At 42.3% G+C, this 20,558-nt stretch overlaps 1 protein-coding gene and 1 pseudogene across 9 annotated transcripts in view; one reads left to right on the top strand and one right to left on the bottom strand.

The window, feature by feature from the left end:
• LOC105496583 (chromodomain helicase DNA binding protein 8) overlaps positions 1 to 20,558 on the bottom strand; it is a 68,910-nt gene that overhangs the window by 30,675 nt on the left and 17,677 nt on the right. For 3 of the 9 annotated variants that reach the window (XM_071100481.1, XM_011767130.3, XM_071100480.1), the window contains exons 2-7: positions 13,044 to 14,101; positions 11,169 to 11,540; positions 10,073 to 10,458; positions 8,965 to 9,079; positions 451 to 633; positions 300 to 368 (exon numbers count right to left, since the gene is read on the bottom strand). In XM_071100481.1, coding sequence (XP_070956582.1) covers positions 300 to 368; positions 451 to 633; positions 8,965 to 9,079; positions 10,073 to 10,458; positions 11,169 to 11,540; positions 13,044 to 13,886 — 1,968 coding nt within the window. In that variant the 5' untranslated portion in view covers positions 13,887 to 14,101. Of the gene's footprint in view, positions 1 to 299; positions 369 to 450; positions 634 to 8,964; positions 9,080 to 10,072; positions 10,459 to 11,168; positions 11,541 to 13,043; positions 14,102 to 19,432; positions 19,675 to 19,725; positions 19,828 to 20,558 lie in introns of those variants that run through there. The other 6 variants (XM_011767131.3, XM_011767138.3, XM_011767141.3 and 3 more) reach the window with 6 other exon arrangements.
• LOC139364352 (eukaryotic translation initiation factor 4E-binding protein 1 pseudogene) lies at positions 4,550 to 4,899 on the top strand (annotated as a pseudogene).

The following is a 20,558-nucleotide window of genomic DNA, read 5'->3' as shown; positions in this document are numbered from 1 at the left end:
TAACTTTCCCCCATGATCTCTCACAACTAGACCCTAGCAATATATCTGACATCCAAAGGTGCTCATTAAATAAAGCCTGTGAACATAGCATTACGGGTTAATATTAAGACAGAGAAGAGCCAGGCGCAGTGGTGCACAATGGTAGTCCCAGATACTCAGGAGGCTGAGGCAGAAGAATAGCTAAAGCCCAGATGTTCACAGTACGCTATGATCATATCTATGAATAGCCACTGCACTTTAGCCTGGGTAACATAGTGAGAATTTGTCTATAAAAAAAAAAAAAATTAAAAAGCCTTCACCTCCTTCTTCACAATCCGCATAGAAAGCACTTTGTCTACAATGGCTGCATCTTCTTCACTGGGATTCTCCTGCAGCAAAAGATGCAGTCAGTCAACAGATGATTGTGATCAGCAAGGCAATCCTCTGAAATTACTTGAGTTTACAGCTTACCACAAAGAACTGCATGGAAGGCAAAGTCTCGCCATCTGGTTCTTGCACTGGTTCAGGGAGGATAGGCTCAGGTTTTATGGGACCAGTTACATCGACCTCTTCTTCTTCTTCATCATCTGTGATCTTTATATCCAGGTCCTCGGTATATTTTTTTCGCTTAACTTGGCGGTTTGAGCGTCTCTTCTGTAGAGCACAAAGTAGTTAAGAGTGACTGGTTAGGTCTCTCACAGAGAAGTCTTTTAAAATTATTTGCTCGTGGTCATATACTTAGATTTTACTCCAAAATTTTCATGAAAAATCAAACCAAAAGATGATAAGGAGATTATTTGTCAAACAATGTGATTTATTCTACATATTGATCATATATTAATTTGCTTAACTGCGTTATGAAAGGCCAAGAATCCACTGAGAAAAACCTGTCCACTAGTGGCAAGAAGCTCTGGGAAATCAAAACTGGATTCTTAGGCTGCAGGGTGCAATACAACTCACACTAGAAGCAATCCGGAAGTGCGAAGGTGCAAGAATATTTTCTTTCCATTTTTTGCTTTTTTGTCTTAGTTCTAAAGGTTTTTTGTTTTAATAAACAGAATCCACTGTATGTACTGTTCTGCCACTTACTTTTTTACTTAATATTTCCTGGAAACGTTTTCCATATACATTTTAGATTTACCTTATTCTTTCAAGTGGCTGAATTAAACATTTTCTAATTAAGTAATTTAAGTAACACTTCCAGCTCATGATAAAAAACTGGGAAGGAGGCCTGGTGTGGTGGCTCATGCCTGTAATACCAGCACTCTGGGAGGCCGAGGCAGGCGGATCATCTGAGGTCGGGAGTTTGAGACCGGCCTGACCAACATCGAGAAACCCCATCTCTAATAAAAATACAAAATTAGCCAGGTGTGGTGGCACATGCCTGTAATCCCAGCTCCTCGGGAGACTGAGGCAGGAGAATCGCTTGAACCCAGGAGGTGGAGGTTGTGGTGAGCCAAGATCGCACCACTGCACTCCGGCCTGGATGACAGACCAAGACTCCGTCTCAAAAAAAAAAAAAAAAAAAAAAAAAAAATTGGGAAAAAAGAAGAGATAAAATTATTTTTCAATTATGATTCTCTCTCTGGAAAACCTCAAAGAATCAAATGAAAGAACTACTGAAACTAGTAAACTTGAATGGTATAAAACTAATTTTTAAAAATTATTTCTATGTATAGATATAATCAACCAGAAAATATAATAAAAGATCCCATTTATGAAAACACAAAGATTAATTATCTACAAAACTAAATTGGCTGGGAGTGGTGGCTCACGCCTGTAATCCTAGCACTTTGGGAGGCCGAGGTGGGTGAATCACCTGAGGTCAGGAGTTTGAGACCAGCCTGGCCAACATGGTGAAACTCCGTCTCTGTTAAAAATACAGAAATTAATGGGCATGGTGGCAGATGCCTGTAGTCCTAGCTACTCAGGAGGCTGAGGCAGGAGAATTGCTTGAACCCAGGGGCTGGAGGTTGCAGTGAGCAAACCTGATTAGTATAAAATTAATTTTATACCAATACAAATATAATTTCATATTTAAAAATTTTATATTTTTGTTTTCACCCAAGAGACTGGCAAAAATCAGCAAGTTTGATCAAAATATTTTTAAATAAGAATTCATACACTTTTGGTAAAAGTACAATAGGCACGACTTTCATGGAGAAAAATTTGGCAACACCCTTTGACCTATCAATTCCACCTCAAAGATACTATCCTATAAATTTGCATATGTGCGCAAATCTCTGGAGCATTACTTGTGGGAGTAGGAGACCAGAAAAAACCTGAAGGCCCATCAACAGGGGACTGGTTCAATAAATTATGCTATAGCCTTAAAACTGAATCATATAATAGAACTATAAAAAAAAGAGTGCAGGATGGATGCAGTGGCTCACACCTGTAATCCTAGCACTCTGGGAGACTGAGGTGGGAGGATCACTCGAGCCCAGGAGTTCAAGACCAGCCTGGGCAAGATAGTGAGACCCTGTCTCTATTTTATAAAAAATATAAAAATAGCTAGATGCAGTGGCTCACGCCTGTAATCCCAGCACTTTGGGAGGCCAAGGTTGGCAGATCACAAGGTCAGAAGATCAAGACCATCCTGGCTAACACAGTGAAACCCCGTCTCTACTAAAAATACAAAAAATTAGTCAGGTGTGGTAGTGGGCGCCTGTAGTCCCAGCGACTCGGGAGGCTGAAGCAGGAAAATGGCGTGAAGCCAGGAGGCGGAGCTTGCAGTGAGCCGAGATCACGCCACTGCACTCCAGCCGAGGCAACACAGCGAGACTCCGTCTCAAAAAAAAAAAAAAAGTATATATATAGATATATATACACACACACACAGACGTACGTATATATATAAATAAAAAAGAATGGGGTAGATTGATAATACCAAATGTTGAAGATGTGTATCAACTGGAACTCTACTGGTGAAGTATAAAACGACATAATCACTTTGGAAAACTTACAGAGTCCTACAAAGTCATGTTTGTATATTCATAAAGTCAAATATTACTGAAGAAAAAAATAAACTACTCATTTATTTAGCATGGATGAATTATCGAAAACATTATGCCTTTCTCACTGATGTGTGGGCAGAAGAAAAAGAACAGCAAAAAACTATGCTGAAAGAAGTGAGACCCAAAAGTACATACTGTATGATACTACTTAAAGTTCAAGGCCAGGCATGGTGGATCACACCTGCAATCCCAGCACTTTGGAAGGCCAAGGCGGGCAGATCATTTGAGGTCAGGAGTTCGAGACCAGCCTCTCCAACATGGTGAAACACTGTCTCTACTAAAAATACAAAAAAATGAGCTGGGCATGGAGGCGCACACCTGTAATCCCAGCTACTTGGGAGGCTGAGGCACAAGGATCACCTGAGTGCAGGAGGTGGAGGCTGCAGTGAGCCGAGATCACACCACTGCACTCCAGCCTGGGTGAGAGTGAGACCCTGTCTCAAAAAATAAATAAAATAGCTGGGCATGGTGGCTCACACCTGTAATCCCAGCACTTTGGGAGGCCAAGGTGGGCGGATTACGAGGTCAGGATATTAAGACCATCCTGGGTAACATGGTGAAACCCTGTCTCAAAAATTTTAAAAATTTTTAAAAATGAGCTGGGCATGGTGGCGCACGCCTGTAGTCACAGCTACTCGGGAGGCTGAGGCAGGAGAATGGCGTGAACCTGGGAGGTGGAGCTTGCACTGAGCCAAGATGGCGCCACTGCACTCCAGTCCAGCCTGGGTAACAGAGGGAGACTCTGTCTCAAAAAATAAATAAATATATAAAAAATAAATAAATAAATAAAGTTAAAAAAATAGACTAAGTTAATCTATGGTAAGAGAGAGCAGAACAGCAGTTAGTTGCCTATGTCCTGGAGTGAGGAACTGAACTGACTACAAAGGAATACAGGGGAACTTACTGTGGTGATGATGAAAACATTTTCTTCACTTGGTGAAGTGACTTGGATAAATTTGTCAAAACTATACAAATAAAATTTGTGCATATTTTATGATATGTATATTCTACTTCATTTAAAAAAGTCTGGGAAGATATATAAACTAAATTATTTCTAGAGGGTATTTCTAGAAGATATTTTCTACTTTTTACTTTATATATTTCTGGATGACCGGATTTTTATCACATCCATCATATAGTATTCTTAAAATGACCTTTTTTAAACAAAAATTTAGGAAACACTTTAAACAAGTTCTTAGATTTGCTTTAAAATAATCCTGGGTGGGCCGGGAGTGGTGGCTTATGTCTGTAATCCTAGCACTTTGGGAGGCTGAGGCGGGCGGATTGCCTGAGCTCAGGAGTTCGAGACCAGCCTGAGCAACATGGTGAAACCCTGTCTCTACTAAAAATACAAAAAATTACCTGGGCGTGGCAGCATGTGCCTGTAGTCTCAGCTACTCCGGAGGCTAAAGCAGGAGAATTGTTTGAACCCGGGAGGCAGCGGTTGCAGTGAGCCAATATCGTGCCACTGCACTCCAGCCTGGGCGAGAGAGAGACTGTCTCCAAAAAATAAAAATAAAGAAAAAAATCCTGGGTGCTGTGCACTGGAGATCATGTCCAGGGACGGCAGCTGCAGCCAGACCCAGAGCCGGGCCATCCCTGCCACTCGCTGGGTGGTGCTGGGTAAAGGCATGCAGCTACAGCACAACCCCCCAGCCGCACACTCTTCAGCACCACCCCGGGAGGTACCAGGATCATCTACGACTAGAAATTCCTGGAGTGCCGGAACTCACCCATGACCAAAATACCCCCGAGAGATCTGTCCACCATTCCTGGGGTCACCAGCCCTGCCAGTGATGAGCTCCCAAAGGAAGCCAGCCAGAGCCACCTGTGCAATAGCCCAGAAGATAAGTGGGTTAAGTGGGTGGGCCATGAAGAATCGCTATTTGAGATGGACATTTAAAGGACCAGCCATCAGATCGCGCGTTGCCTATGGGCCCCACCAGGCCTTCCTGGGAGGGATCACACCACCCAGGCCTTATGAAAGTTATCACACTGGGCAAGCGTGGGACATGGGGTCAGCCACTCCAGCTTTCTCTCCCTCTCTCAGGGCATCTGCCCCCTCCTCTTTGTGAAAACTAGCAGATTATCTCCTAGTGACCTAGTGCCTCTGCTGATGCGGGAGCTGCTGCCCCAAGGGGAGTGACCCCAGATAGCACACCCTGCAGCAGAGTGCCAGGAGTGCCAGGAAGTGGACAAGAATGAGCCCTTCCTTCCAAATAATCCAATGATCGGCTCCTCTAGCCCTGAGCCCTGAGCTCTGGGGGTGCAGCCATCCCTTCTTTAGGTTGATGTTTCTGGGAAAGCTCCCTTCCCCCTCCTCCCACAAGAGAGGAAATAAAAGCCACTTTCATTCGCCATAGAGCCAAAAGTTGGGCCCTGTCTGAAAAAATAAAATAATCCAAAAGGCGGGCAGGACTAGAGCGGAAGTAAGGACAGTGGGGAGTGAGTCATCTGTTGATAAATAATAAAGTGGGAGAATGGGAACATGGGACTTCATTAAAAATCTCCTTTTGTGTATGTCTGAAAATTTTCCTAAAAGAAAGTAGAGGAGGAGAATGGGTAGATCTATCTTTTCCACTAAAGAACAACCTCCAAGACATATCATTAGGGAAAACACACAGTAGAGAAGAGTAGGTATGGAATACTAACGTTTAGTAGAAGTAGAAGTAGAGTGCTCATGAAAGTAAGAAATATTTCCAGAAGGATATACAAGAAATTGGTAACAGAGGCTACCTCTGAGGAGAACTGGGAGACTGTGAGGCCGGGTTCTAGGAAACTTTTCACAGTGTCTACTTTATTGCACTGTTGTAATTTTTCTCACACACTTTTTTTTTTGTTTTTTTTGAAATGGAGTTTTGTTCTTGTTGCCCAGGCTGGAGCGCAATGGCATGATCTCAGCTCACTGCAACCTCTGCCTCCCGGGTTCAAGCGATTCTCCTCCCTCAGCCTCCAGAGTAGCTGGGATTACAGGCATTGCCACCATGCCAAGCAAATTTTGTATTTTTAGTGAAGACAGGGTTTCTCCGTGTTGGTCAGGCTGGACTCAAACTCCCAACCTCAGGTGATCTGCCTGCTTGGCCTCCCAAAGTGCTGGGATTACAGGCATAAGCCACTGCACCTGGCCTCATATATGTATTTTTAAACTGAAAAATAAAATAGTAAATAGTCAAGTTAAAAAAATTTCACACAGGGCCAAAGGATAAAAAATTAAAGTACAATAACCATGACCCACTTACCATTCAACCCTTCTCTTCAAAGATACATATTCTTATCCATTTCTTGTATATCCTTCCAGAAAAAAATTGATGCATATACATATATGTACACACACAGACACACATACATACTTTAAACATTAAAAAGAGATACTGCATGAATATTGCCAATTTTACTTAACTATTTCTCCACCAATGGACATCTAATTTTTTTGACATTCTTGCTATTGCAAATATTTCTACAATACATATATCACTGCATTCTTTTGAGAACATATTCATAAGGTAATTTCCTAGGTGCAGAATCATTGAGTGAAATGATATTAACATTCTAAATTTTTCTATATATTGAAACACCAACTTGCCAAAAAGATTGTCCCAATTAACATTCCCATCAACTGTGTCTAAGTGTCTGCTCCTTAACTTCACTGCCAATATTGTCATTCTCACTTGTCATAGACTGAATTGTATCCCCCCACCAAATCCACATGTTGAAGCCCCTAACCCCAGGACCTCAGAATGTGAATGTATTAGGGAAATTGGAAATATAGGGCTTTCAAACATTCACTAAGTTAAAATAAGGCCACCAGCTTGAGCCCTAATCCAATCTGACTAGCGTCCTTACGGAAGGAAGAAATCTGGATACACAAAAACACACCAGCGATGTGTACAAATAGAGGAAGGACCACGTGAAGACACAATGAGAAGGTGGCCTTCTGCAAGCCAAGAAAACCCTCAGGAGAAAACAAACTTGCAGACCATTTGATCTTGGATTTCTAGCCTCCAGAACAATAAGGAAATAAATGTCCATACCGAGCGCAGTGGCTCACACCTGTAATCCCAGCACTTTGGGAGGACAAGGCAGGTGAATCACCTGAGGTCAAGAGATTGAGACCAGCCTGGCCAACATGGTGAAACTCCATCTCTACTAAAAACACAAAAATTAGCTGGGCGTGGTGGCATACACCTATGATCCCAGCTACTCGGGAGGCTAAGGCAGGAGAATCACTTGAACCTGGGGTGGAGGTTGCAGTGAGCCGAGATTGCGCCACTGCATTCTAGCCTGGGTGACAGAACGAGACCCTGTCTCAAAAAAAAAAAAAAAAAAAGAAACAAAGAAAAAAGAAATGTCCATAGTTTAAGACACCTAGTCTGTGGTATTTTGTTATGGTGGTCCTAGCAAACTAACAGACCACTTTCTAAATTTTAGTAATCTCTGTGTATTTTGTATTATTAAAAATTTCCTTCATTGTTTTTAACAAATACTTTACTACTTTATTTGCATAATCCTCTAATCCTTATTTAACCTTTACTTAAAAAACAAGTTGTTTTAATAAATCACGTCCATTTTGTGTTGCTATAACAGAGTACCTGGGATTGGGTAATTTATTTTAATAAAAAAAGAAATGTAGCCAGGTGCAGTGGCTCCTGCCTGTAATCCCAGCACTTTGGAGGCTGAGGCAGGTGGATCGCTTGAGGCCAGGAGTTGAACGCCAGCCTGACCAACATGGCGAAACCCTGTCTCTACTAAAAATTACAAAAATTAGCTGGGCATGGTGGCGTACACCTGTAATCCCAGCTACTCAGGAGGCTGAGGTAGGACAACTGCTTGAATCTGCCATAAGGCAACAAATCAGAGATGGAAGCCTACAAATCAGAGATGCCTGCCATAAGGCAACAAATCAGAGATGGAAGCCTACACTTCTGGTCTGGTTTCTTTTGGTCTCTTCCAGTGTCTCTCATCTTCAAAACATAGGAAGAAACTTTGTCCTTAACTACCCTAGTTCACAGAGTCAGAATCCTGAAGTGTAGAAAAGGTAAGCCAAAGGGATTCTTGGAGAGTTCGAAGAGAGAGTCAAGTTCTGACCCAGCCAGAAGAGCAATCATGCAGCATGATTTCATACGATTTGCTTAGTATTTGAAACACTGGAATTTGAGAAAATGAGTATTGCTTTTTTTCTTTGAGACAGAGACTCGCTCTGTTGCCCAGGCTGGTGTGCAATGGCACGATCTCGGCTCACTGCAACCTCCACCTCCCAGCTTCAAGTGATTCTCCTGCCTTAGCCTCCCGAGTAGCTGGGATTACAGGCACCCACCACCACACCCGGCTAATTTTTGTATTTTTAGTAGAGATGGGGTTTCACCAGGTTGACCAGGCTGGTCTCCAACTCCTGACCTCAGGTGATCCACCTGCTTCGGCCTCCCAAAGTGCTGGGATTACAGGTGTGAGTCATTACGTCCAGGCAAGTATCGCTATTTTTATAGTAATACGCTCTTTGCCTAAAAAAATAATTTAAAGACACTGACCAGTGAGAGGCCAAGGCAGGCAGATCACTTGAGGTCACGAGTTCAAGACCAGCTTGGCTAACATGGTGAAACCTGGTCTCTACTAAAAAAATACAAAAATTAGCTGGGCATGGTGGTGCATGCCTATAATTCCAGTTACTCGGGAGGCTTCGGCAGGAGAATTGTTTGAAACCGGGAGGCAGAGGTTGAAGTAAGCTGAGATCGTGCCACTGCACTCCAGACCTGGATGACAGAACAAGACTCTGTCTCAAGAAGAAAAAAAAAAAACAACAACAACAGAAAAAAAGACATTGACCAGGTCCATTGACCTTTTAGGCCTACGTCCAGTTTAGAAAAACCGAAGAAATGTGTATAGACTTACAATCTCTCAATATCTCCTTGGTTTGGTTAGCCATAATTAAACATGGTTTTTTTTCTACTAAATTCTTTTGGGATCCTTTTACCTGAATGCTGCTTTCTTCATCTTCTCGAGGTGACTGTGCAGGCATGACTTCCACATCTGAATTATCAGATGAGGTATTACGTTTTCTCTTCTTACCCACTACAGGAGTGATGGTGCTAAAAAGGAAAAAACCAAATTCATTTTCAGCGAAGGCAAAGAAAATTTAGCAGTAAAAAAAACATAATTAATGTAAACAATCACATACAAAACTTCCAGACAGTCAATAGGACACACAGCTACTAAATAGGGTGTTTGAAAAAAAGAAGATATTAGGGTTTGTAAACCACTGACTGACCGTTACACCATATTTGACAAATCCTTATTACTGTGTTCACAAATATCTGAAGGAAGGTAGCACAAGATAGAAGAATAAATACCAGATTAAGATGCAGTTCCACTTCTGTCACTACAAGAGCATTAGTTTCATTATTTGTAAATATTAGAGAGATAATACTTGTCCTGACAGTTACTGAGGCTCAAATAAGAAATATAAAACTGTCTTTTAAAAGCTGAAAAATCCGGTACAAATATAAAGCATTATTATATTTGCACCCCAAAGCCTGAAGAATCCCATAGAGTAAAAGCTAGTAAGAGAGAAGATACAAGACATGGAAGGGAAACAGAGGACACTCAATTATGACAAGATTATGTGGCAAGCCATCACTTTTCTGTCAACACTGCTTAAAGTTAATGGTAGATGCTAAAATCTCCAATTTACAGATGAGATGCAAGAACAGGACAGCTATGTTTCCAGTAGTTCTCTTTTTACTGATGTGGGTGGTAGGAGGTAGTGAGAAATCTCTTTCACAGTACAGTAATACAAAATCAGGACAAATATATGAATGCAGAGTCACAGCTTTTAAAGGTAAAACCCAACACAGTGACTATCTTTCCTGTGCCTTCGTGTTTCCTCTTAAAATATGCTAATTTCAATTTTCCATTTAACAAATTCTATAAGCATTAGGACAGAAAAAAGGAAGGCCTTATTATTTTCTATAATAGATCACCTTGAACTATGTAGCTAGTAAATACATGTAAGTTCCTCAACCCATTTTATAAATGAGTGCTCTGCCCTCAAATGTCCCATCAAAACGGCAAAGAGTACTCACTTTAGCTTACTCTTGCCCTTTGTTTTGGAGGTACCAGATGTTTTGTTCTTCTTTGGCTTTTCCTCTTTCAGCCTCTCCCCAGCACTCTTCTTCCTGCGTTTCTTCTCACCTTCCTCCTCTGGCCGAACGCTGGGCAACTCATCCTCATTTAAGACTCGAGGTATGTTCTGCTCACCGCGGGCACGGGCCCTCGCAATGGCTTCTGCTACAATCCGATTTGCTTTCTCTTGCTTCTTCTGGTGTTCCAATCTGCGGTTTTCCTCCATTCCTGTCTTTCCCCCCGAATGAGGAGCAGAGCTTGCTGGTGATGACAAAGCTGCCACTTCACTGGCACTTAGAACTTTAACTACAGAGAGCCCAGAAGAGGCCCCTTGGGAAGAGCCAGCCTATAGAAATAAAGACACTACAATTTCAACTTGCTTGTAGTTAAATGGCCTAAATAAAATCCAGCTGTGAAGCAGGGGGGCTAGAAACTAGTTCTTTAATCCCTCAAGAACCAAGCTCAGACTAAATCTTATTGAACCTACACCTATTTTTTAAAATGTATTCTTTGGGTGGGAGAGGGGTGAGAAAAAGCAAGAATTCTGCCAAAATAAACTTCAGTATCTTTTTGTTATGCTTCCATCAATACACATCTCCATTACTTCAGAAAAATTACAACTAATATATCCAATATTGGGCTCTGGCCTAACAGTAAAAAAATTCAAATTCTACACTTGGCCTACCTTTTATCTGCCTGGGGGGCAGAGGGGGGCAAGGGTGGCGGGGGTGGGAGGAGGACTGATCACTTATTTCTTTATATCCTTTCTGAAATATCATTTAAAGGATATCATAAATCATTTTCATTTCACAATAATATTAGGAAAAGACTGTAAATGGAACAATTCAAAAATACATACTAAATAACCTCATATCCCAAACCCAACAATCCCTCTCTAACCTTTTAATAATATAATTAAAATAAGGTTTCCAGGGATGAAAGAATTAAGTCTGCATCTCAGTTCAGAGATACAAAACTAGAGTGGTTACCGAGGGCAACAGCAATGGACTAAGTAGTTTTGTTTTCTTTCTTTTCCTTACTATGTAAGTCTCTCACCTGCGGCTGCAGTACCACCTTGACTGGTACTGAAAGTCTTTGTCCTGGGCTTTGTCCTGGTCCCATTATCTGAGCCTGCTGTACAGAGGACAGAGTCACTGGCTGGGTTGAGGGTGGCTGCTGGGGCTGTGGCTGCGATGATGGTGGTTGTGGTACAATCTGGATTTTTTGCTGTGGCTGCTGCACCTGCAGCTGGATAGTTACTACCTTGGCAGGCTGCCCTTGGGCATTCTTGGCTTGAGTCAGGGCTGCCAGCTGGTTGCCCTGTAACACTATCTTGCCTGGTAGACTCCCTAGCACAACATGCCGATGTCCTTGGGGACCTCCAGACTGTGGCTGCTGGAGGACCAGGGTGATGCGTTTCGATTCACCCTAAAGTGAAGAAAAGAAATTGCAAGAGGAGTACAACATTAAAGAATTGTATACTCTGAAATATTTACACCAGTTTTCTTCATCCTAGAATCATAAAAACTGTGGGTCAGAAGACACAGTACAATTCACTTTGTTCATCATCCTATCTGTCTTGATAGAATCTTTTTTGTTATTTTCAGAGACAGGGTCTCGCTGTATTGCCCAAGCTAGAGTGCACTGGCTATTCACAGGCACAACCCTACTGCTGATCAGCAAGGGAGTGCTGCCCTGCTCGTTTCCAACCTGGGCCAATTCATCCCTCCTTAGGCAACCTTGTTTCCCTTGCTCCTGGGAGGTCACCATATTGATGTCAAACTTAGTGCAGACACCTGATTAGCATAGCACACCAACAGCCCAGAAATCCTAGGCTCGAATGATCCTCCCACTTCAGGTTCCTGAGTAGCTGGTACTATAGGTGCATGCCACCATGCCCAGCTAATTTTTATTTATTTTTTTTGTAGAGATGAGGTCTATGTTTTCCAGGCTGGTCTCGAACTCCTGGCCTCAAGCGATCCTCCAGCCTCAGCCTCCCAAAGCGCTGGGACTATCAGCTGTCCTGACAGAATCTTTTCTATAATGCTTCTGCTCAGTAGGTATCAAGCTATGTTTTAAAAACTCCTGATGAAACGCTATCCTCTAATGCAGCAGTTCATTTATGGAAACCTATTAATACAAAATTCCTTATATTGAATTGAAATCTGCCTCCTTGTAGCTTCTTCCCACTAGACCTACTTTTTTTTTTAAAGACGGGGGTCTCACTCTGTGGCCCAGGCTGGTCTTGAACTCCTGGCCTCAAGCAATCCTTCTGCCTCAGCCTCCTGAGTAGCTGGGATCACAGGTGAGAGATACTGTGCCTGGCTAGTCCTACTTATCTCAATGCTGCGCCCCCACCCCCACCAACTCTTTTGGCCCTTTATTCAGATGCTAGAGCCTCTACCTTCTTACACTAGAAACTAACACTTTCACTGAGCAAAGTAGGAAGGGGACAATCTTAGTAATAATACAAGAAAGATATAAATAGCTCTTACAAGTCTTGCAAATATAAAGATAATTCTTCAAAGATGTTTCTTTGTTCCCATAGCATCCCATATTTCTCATAAAACTTTAACACACAATTATTGTGAACTGTTGCTTAATATCTGTCTTTCCTGGCAGACGGTGAGCTCTGTAAGGACAGGGACTGTGTTTGTCTTATTTAGCACCAGCTAGGTACAATGTAAACATGTAGTAAGAGCTCAAAAAATATGTTAACATTAACTGCTTCCACCTAGCAAGTACTTGTTAACATTAACTGCTTCCACCTAGCAAGTACTAAGTATGTGGCTGTCACACTAACTAATAAAAAGCAAAGATGGAATTTAAATAGGCTTTCCCAGAGAAAGCTCTCATGCGCTCGCTCGCTCTCAAAGAGTTGCTGGGCCCTCTATGAAACCAAAATTCACCTCCCCCTTTCACTCAAGTCACCTGGGTAGGTGTAGAGGTCAGTGTAACTGCAGGCTTCAGTGGGGGCCCTGTGGCCCCAGGGTTTCCAGCAGGAGCTGGACCCTTAACTGGCTGGAGGACCAGCTGCTTTACTGGTCGGCTGGGCTGGACAATGCGCTGAACAGCAGCCTGGTTCCCAGGGACCTTGGCGGCCAACACTGTATTACCAGAGACAATGGAAACACCTGGTCGAAGGGGTGTGCCGGTTAGCACTTTGGTAAAAGTGACTTTTCCACCATTGGCTGTGCCTGCCACCAGGGGCTGAGCTGTGCTGGTGATACCTTGGGCCTGAATTTGTGCCACATGGGCACCAGTGACTGAGGAGCTCGGTGGGGCCTTAAGGATAACAATCTTAGGGGCTGACTGAGGTGGCTGCCCTCCAGCACTACTGGAGGAGACAGCTGTGGCAGAGACACCCATGAAAGGATTCCCTTGGCTCAGGATCTCCTGGCTCTTGGAGACCTGCAAAAGTCCTGATGTTGGCGTCGATGTCTGTAAGACAGGTTGGGCTGGCTGCTCCTGGCTGGCAGGCTGAGTGGTATAATCATGCAAGGTTATGGATTCTGGAGCTGGAGCTGTGGATTCTTTGGGAAGTTCTGTGGGAGCTGTTTCCTCTGGTGGAGGGACCAGTTCACTTGCTGATGAATTCCCCACATCACCACCTCCACCATCCTGGTTCATCTGATCCAAGGAGTCCAGAGAGCTTGGCAGTCCAAGGGCTTCCTCAATGGGGTCTTGTGTGACCTGATTAAAGCTGTCATCAGTCAGAGAGTCCAGGCCAAATAAATTTGGGTCATCAAACAGATCCATGATGGGGTCTGCCATCTTGGGAAAGTAATGGAGGGTATTTCTCCAAGGTCTAGGGAGGGAAGGGGAGGGGGGGTACTGGCTCTCCCCTCCCCTCCCCTATTAAGAAAAAAATGTACACAATGTAAGAGGACTACTCTTCAAGTATAGAGGCAAGAAACAAGTGCATGTCAGATTGTCCTGACCTTCATGGAGCAAGATGGCTAGGTCTTCAGAGGAAGATGGTGGAACTCCTGTTGTAGGAATACAAATACAAATGAAAAATAAGCAAAGTTGGTGATCTCAGAAAATTTTTCCTTCTAAGGTACTTTCTTAATATCAAATAGCATGAATATAAGAGGGAAATGTGAGGAAATCTGAGGACGGACATACAGCAGAAAGAACACTCATATTTCTGCTTCAAAACTAAAACTAAAAGAGAAAAATAACAACAACCCCCTCTTGGGCACTTACACCTACAAACTTTAAAGATTCTGTCTGTCAAGAGCATATGGCTGTCTCTCTCTGTTTAACGATTATTATTCTTTGGTAAAGATAAAATTTAAATTCATTTACCTTCTATTTTCAGTTTTTAAGTTAGTAGAACTCAAAAATATGACACAAGAATTACAGTGACTCTACAGATAAAGGTTTCTGGATATATTCTATTTTATAAATATTTCTTGTGTTTTATATATTTTTACTTACTATTGGCAAAAATAACCATCTTTAACCAAGGCTCATAGTACAATCTCACCAAGCTGATTATACAATTTTACCCAGGAAGTTTTGCAACCTTCATTATAGTTAACATATTAATCTATAATAGGGTTTTTGTTCTCAAGTTCCCTCTCAAGAAACCTTTCTCATATTTAAGATAAAAAATGTCAATTGCAAAGGATTCCATATTTTGTTTCCAATTTACATTCCCAACTTCCTCTCTTACCATCTCTTATATGTATCTTACATTCCAGTCCAACTAGACTACACAATTCCCTTAATGCGATTCCTACCTGTGTGACTTTGCTTATGATGCTGTACTTCCTGCCTGGAACACGTCCTCTCCATCCCAACGCCAATAATCTCTCGCAGCTAAAATCCTACCAAACCTCAAAGGTCTTCGAATCCATTAAGTGAGCCCTGAACCTCTGACCCTTTAACAACTGAGCAACTTGTGATGACTTGAATACCCACACCATTGTTTATACCTTATTTAAAGCACTTACATTTAATATTTTATTATAATGACCTAAGTCTGTCTATATCCTCTGAAGGCCCAAATGGTTACTTTGTGCAAATTGTAAAAAGTTGCCTACTTCTCAAGATGCTTGGAAAATTGCCATACTAAATATATAAAAGTTGGTTATGAATGTATGCAATGTACACTCTCCACAACCCTGTACCATGGCCCAGCTCCTCTTTCTCTAGGAGAAAGTTCTTGGATGATGGGGACTATGTCTTATTTGTCTGTGGATCCCTAAAGAACCAGCAGGACATAGCACATATAGTAGCTAATCAAAAAACAGTTAATGAATTATACTTGCTTGCATTATCTGGAGTAAACCATTTGATCCTCACAGAAACTAAATGGTCTTCTTTGATTCTAACATGAGATGGTAAAAAGCTTCCTATCTTGAAAACGTGTCTTATGAATGGCTGAAAGTAGGTTTACAAAATCCATGCCTAGGGTTTTAAGTTCATGAAACTAGTGGAAAAAGGAAAAGCTATCAAAGGGAAGTATGTCACCATATAACCCAAATATATGGAAAAGAAATATCTGTTCTTTGTATATGATGACAATATTTGACAATACAGGAAAGTCTTGCTTGGTAAGACCATTTCTCCTAACTTTTGGAAGACACCAGATAAGAAATTTCAGGGACACAGTCCTGACTGAAGGAGACTTTTCCATAAAACCCCCCATGCTATGTTTTTTTCCTTTCCAACCCATCTCACTTATCATTATAAAACAATATAATATGGGTTAATAGATCAGATACTCCAACACAAAGAGAATAAACACATGAGTCAAAATTACAAAGTATACATGGTAGCTCCAACAATGTTAAACAAGATCTTCCTTGCTTTAGTAATTGTATACTTTTCATATCTCAACCCAAGATCCATACCATCTCCCATTCCTGGCTAGGCTATTCCATCAGCTCATTCCAGCCTCTCATATCTAATATTTGCCTCCAAATTACTCAAAATGGCAATCGGAAAAGTTATGAATGTTTCCTGATTTAACAAAAACCTACTCAATAACTTGATATTAATAAATTTCCTCCCCATTATCATCAACTTTTTTCCAGTATACCTACTTTGGCACCAATTATCTTTCATTCTCTATTCACCATCAGAAGTTAAAGTATCTACAGCTAAGAGTAATATAAAAACAACAGTGAAAGTTTCTTTTCTTTTTTTTTTCAAGACAGAGTTTCGCTCCTGTTGCCCAGGATGGAGTGCAATGGTGCGATCTCAGTTCACCGCAACCTCCACCTCCTGGGTTCAAGTGATTCTCCTGCCTCAGCCTCCCGAATAGGTGGGATTACAGGCCTGCGTCACCACGCTCGGCTAATTTTGTATTTTTAGTAGAGACAGATTTTCTCCATGTTAGTCAGGCTGGTCTCAAACTCCCGACCTCAGGTGATCCATCCACCTCAGCATCCCAAAGTGCTGGGATTATAGGCCTGAGCCACCACACCGAAAGTTTCTACTAAATAGAAGTTTATGTTGCAAATAGTTTATAGCCTGCTCCTTCTTCCACGGAGTATTTTGTTACTTCCATGATTCCTTGCTATTTGTTAATTCTAATGCTCTTCCTTTCCCCCATAATGATCCAATTTTAGGCCTAGATTTTTTTTTTTTAAATAGGAGAAACAAGGCTAATGGTTTCTGATGAATCTCCTTACCCCCATATTACTTAGTATAAGCTTTTTAAAGATCAATGCATTATCATTTATCTCTCCCTTCCCAATTTTCGAACCAAATTTCTGCTTCTCCTACTTCGGTCTATGCCTAATAATTTAAAAACCTTGCCACCAAGTATCATTACTTCTCAGTCCCATCATCTCACCTATACTGACCCAATTCATCTCATATTTTTATCCTAGTCTCCTACTTCTTTTCTAGCTCCCATCTTTAAACTGTCCTTGAGTCTTACAAGATTAAACCTTCTCCCAACATACATCTAACTTTTTTTAACCCTCCTTCTACTACTATTTGTGGGTTACTCTGGCTATATCCACAAATGGCTTATTTATTCTACCAAGCTCATCCATCTCATGAATCCTCTCATCCATCTCATGAATTCTCTTTCCTTGATTCAAACCCTAGTAGCAAAAATGAACAGATGTTAAGTGGGTTTCAAGGCAAAGTAACTGCCTAGATAAATAAGTCATACCAACTTTTATCACATTAAGAATGAAAAGCCAGTCTTGGCGCACCATTCCCCCAAAAGAGAAACACATGTATGTGCTCAAAAGAAAAGACAAAATTTAGTGGTCGTACTTAGTCACTTTCCATAATTACAAACTAATGACCAGAATCATGACAGAAATCTTGGAGGGCATGTTGGGGGTGAGGAATGGCAGTGGAAGGGAAAAGTAACAAACTAGTCAGTTAAGGTTAAAATCCAAGGCCATCTATCTAGAATCGCCAAATAACAAACCAATAACCTGTAGAAAAATACTTTATTATATATGCCAGCATAGCCCTTCATTTTATCTCCTTCTTGAAGGTGAAACTACTGCTTCCCCTTGAGACAGGTAAACTGATGTTCTTCTGCAGCTTTACCACCTTTAATACAGTTCTTGATTTTTTTTGGAAATCTAGAGTCCCAAGTCTCTCATTCTTATTCTACATTATTCCTCAACCTTGCCCATTTCTATAATAAACTGCCTGTCCTATAAGAAAGTATTTTGTTTTAATTCTACCCTATATTTTTCCGTCTCGATCTGTCCATACCTTTCAACAAAGCAGTGATTCTCTTTTCTTTTCTTTTTTTTTTTTTTTGAGACGGAGTCTCGGTCTGCCGCCCAGGCTGGAGTGCAGTGGCCGGATCTCAGCTCACTGCAAGCTCCGCCTCCCGGGTTCACGCCATTCTCCTGCCTCAGCCTCCCGAGTAGCTGGGACTACAGGCGCCCGCCGCCTCGCCCGGCTAGTTTTTTGTATTTTTTAGTAGAGACGGGGTTTCACTGGGTTAGCCAGGATGGTCTCGATCTCCTGACCTCGTGATCCGCCGGTCTCGGCCTCCCAAAGTGCTGGGATTACAGGCTTGAGCCACCGCGCCCGGCCGAGCAGTGATTCTCAACCAGGGGATGGAGACTAAGGTCCTTAAGAAGGGCTTGTGGAAACTGAGGGTGGAGATAAATGTGCAGTTCTTAAAGGTGCATTCAGCATTATAATTTTATATTTATCAAGTGAAAAAACTACATCTCATTGTTTAGGCTATTTATATTTATTAACACTGGACAAAGCCTTCTTGGCCAGTGAAGATCTGTAAAAGACACATGTGAGGAGTAGGGGGCAGAGAAAGAAACATTCCTGGCTTGGCAGAGTTACCAATATCTTTGGGATGGGATAAGATTTCCTATAGCCTCTCAAAAGGAGTTTATCATAATTTACTGTTTATGAGGGATGAGAAACACTAGAAGAGATTAGTTCAGTCATCTAATAGATAAAATTATGTAAAATGAGCTACAGATATCTATTGCCCACTTATAGATTTCTCTGTAGTGACAACCTCTTAGAAGACAATGAACGAATGCAGTATTGAGCAATGCTGACCTCTTTCTGTAATGTGCACTTTTAGAAAGTACCACTCATGACCACTTAACCTCTAGCTGCTCAAAGGTTCGGAAAAGAATAAACTATTTTATTTACTTCAAAGTATAAATCTTGTTGTTGGAAACTGTATCCTTTCAAGATCAGTTGCAGAGAGACATAAGTACATGTTACTGAAACATAAGATGGGTAGAAGCAGCTTAATTTAAATGAGAAATATCTTGAAAATAAAATAATCCAAACGGCTAAAATGAAAATCACCAACATAATTTTAAAAGGAAAGTATTTTAAAACTGTACCATGAAGACATTTGTGAGACACTAAGGGTCTCAAATCTTATACAGAAATGAAAAATAAACACCCAAAGTGAATGCAATCACAATTTAGGGTCAGTAAAGGATCAGGATGGAAAGACATAGGACCAAATTGGAGCCACTCAGATTTCCTAAGTAGATCAAGATCCTAGGCCATTTTCTCTATCTTCACCATTCTCACTGCCAAATGTGTGGCTACTCTGTTTTTGTTTTCCAATTACTGAAAGAGAAAGCACTCACACCTCAATCAAGGGTATGGTCATTTGGGGGAAAATAAGGCTGGTAAAGTAAGACCTTGTTAATAAATCGGAAAAGCAAAATAGACAACTACGAAAGCTAAAGACATGTATTTTCAGGGGGTAAAGAAGAAACTACAGAGACTCTGTACTCAAATGAAAAAAGGGAAAGGGCGAGGTGAGGAAGTGAGGGGTTGATGGAGAGGAAAACGCGACTGGGGTGGGGGTGGGGGGGACCCGGGTACATTACCTGCTCATACTGCCGGGGTTGGTGCCAGTAAGGTCCATAGAGCAGAGGCGGAAGATTTCTGGTAACTGGAGACCCCAAAATGGAAATTAGGTACATGCACTTGAGGTAAGGAGCTAGCGGGGGTGCCCTCCAGGGTGGGGATGGCCAAGACGGGAAGATGCGGGGGGTGGGGGGTGTGGATGCCCGGGGTAGGAGCAATGTTAGGGCGGAAGCTGCAGGCTGAGAAGCCCGACAAGCCCTGAAGGAGAAAAGGAGCCGTGCCTCACCCCAGTGGAGGAGAGAGGTGGCTTTACCTGCAGCGGCTGTGGGGGGCCGGTTCGCCCCTCTCCCTGTCTCTCCAGCACCAGTTCCCCCTCCTCCTGTGCAACCTAACTTGATGCTCCTGCCCGCCCCGCGCCATCATTGGCTAGAGTGCACTGCCAGTCACCAAAGGCGAGAAGACGCAAAGCAACGCAAAGGGCGGGACTACGAGGAGCTCCCTTCCCCCTCCTCCGCAGGTTAGGTTGAGAGCGCACGGAGAGGCCTATCCGGTTTCTAGGGCCGAGGCGAAGCCTGCAGCTTGCTTGAAAAAAAGGGGCTGGCCAGAGGAACAGTCTCATAGTACGCGAAACCAGTCCTGGGGATTAAATTCCCTACCATCCACACTGTATTCTTCACCCTAAAGAGTATAAACTTGGGAGGGAGGGTTCCGCGCTAGGCCAGCTCCGCCTCCCTCTGAATCCCCGGCCTTCCAGCAGCCCTGTCAACCCCTCTCCTGTAGTGACTACACTGTATCCCACTACCTAATGAAAGGGGCCAAATCTTCTTCCCTCCATCGTGGGAGTCAGCCCAGTTGGACTATGGGGCCTTTTAAAGCACTCTTTCTGCCACAACACATAAGGCTGCCGCATTTTTGATACTCCGACCCTTCGATACCAATATGACTTTTTAGACAGTAATTCCTGGGGCCCTCTAACAATTCCCAACCCTTAGCCCCCTCGAAACAAACACTCCTTACCCTCTAAACTCGGTTTCCTGTTCTCCCATTTCTTGAAACTCAGCCCATTTGACCTTTTAATCAGTGTCCACTTTGCGATGTCACTTGAAATCACTCTAGTTCCCAGTGAGACTAGTCAACCCCAGAATG

This window comes from Macaca nemestrina, chromosome 7, assembly GCF_043159975.1.
Source record: "Macaca nemestrina isolate mMacNem1 chromosome 7, mMacNem.hap1, whole genome shotgun sequence".
NCBI lineage: Eukaryota > Metazoa > Chordata > Mammalia > Primates > Cercopithecidae > Macaca > Macaca nemestrina.
This window is presented reverse-complemented; position numbering and strand designations above follow the sequence as displayed.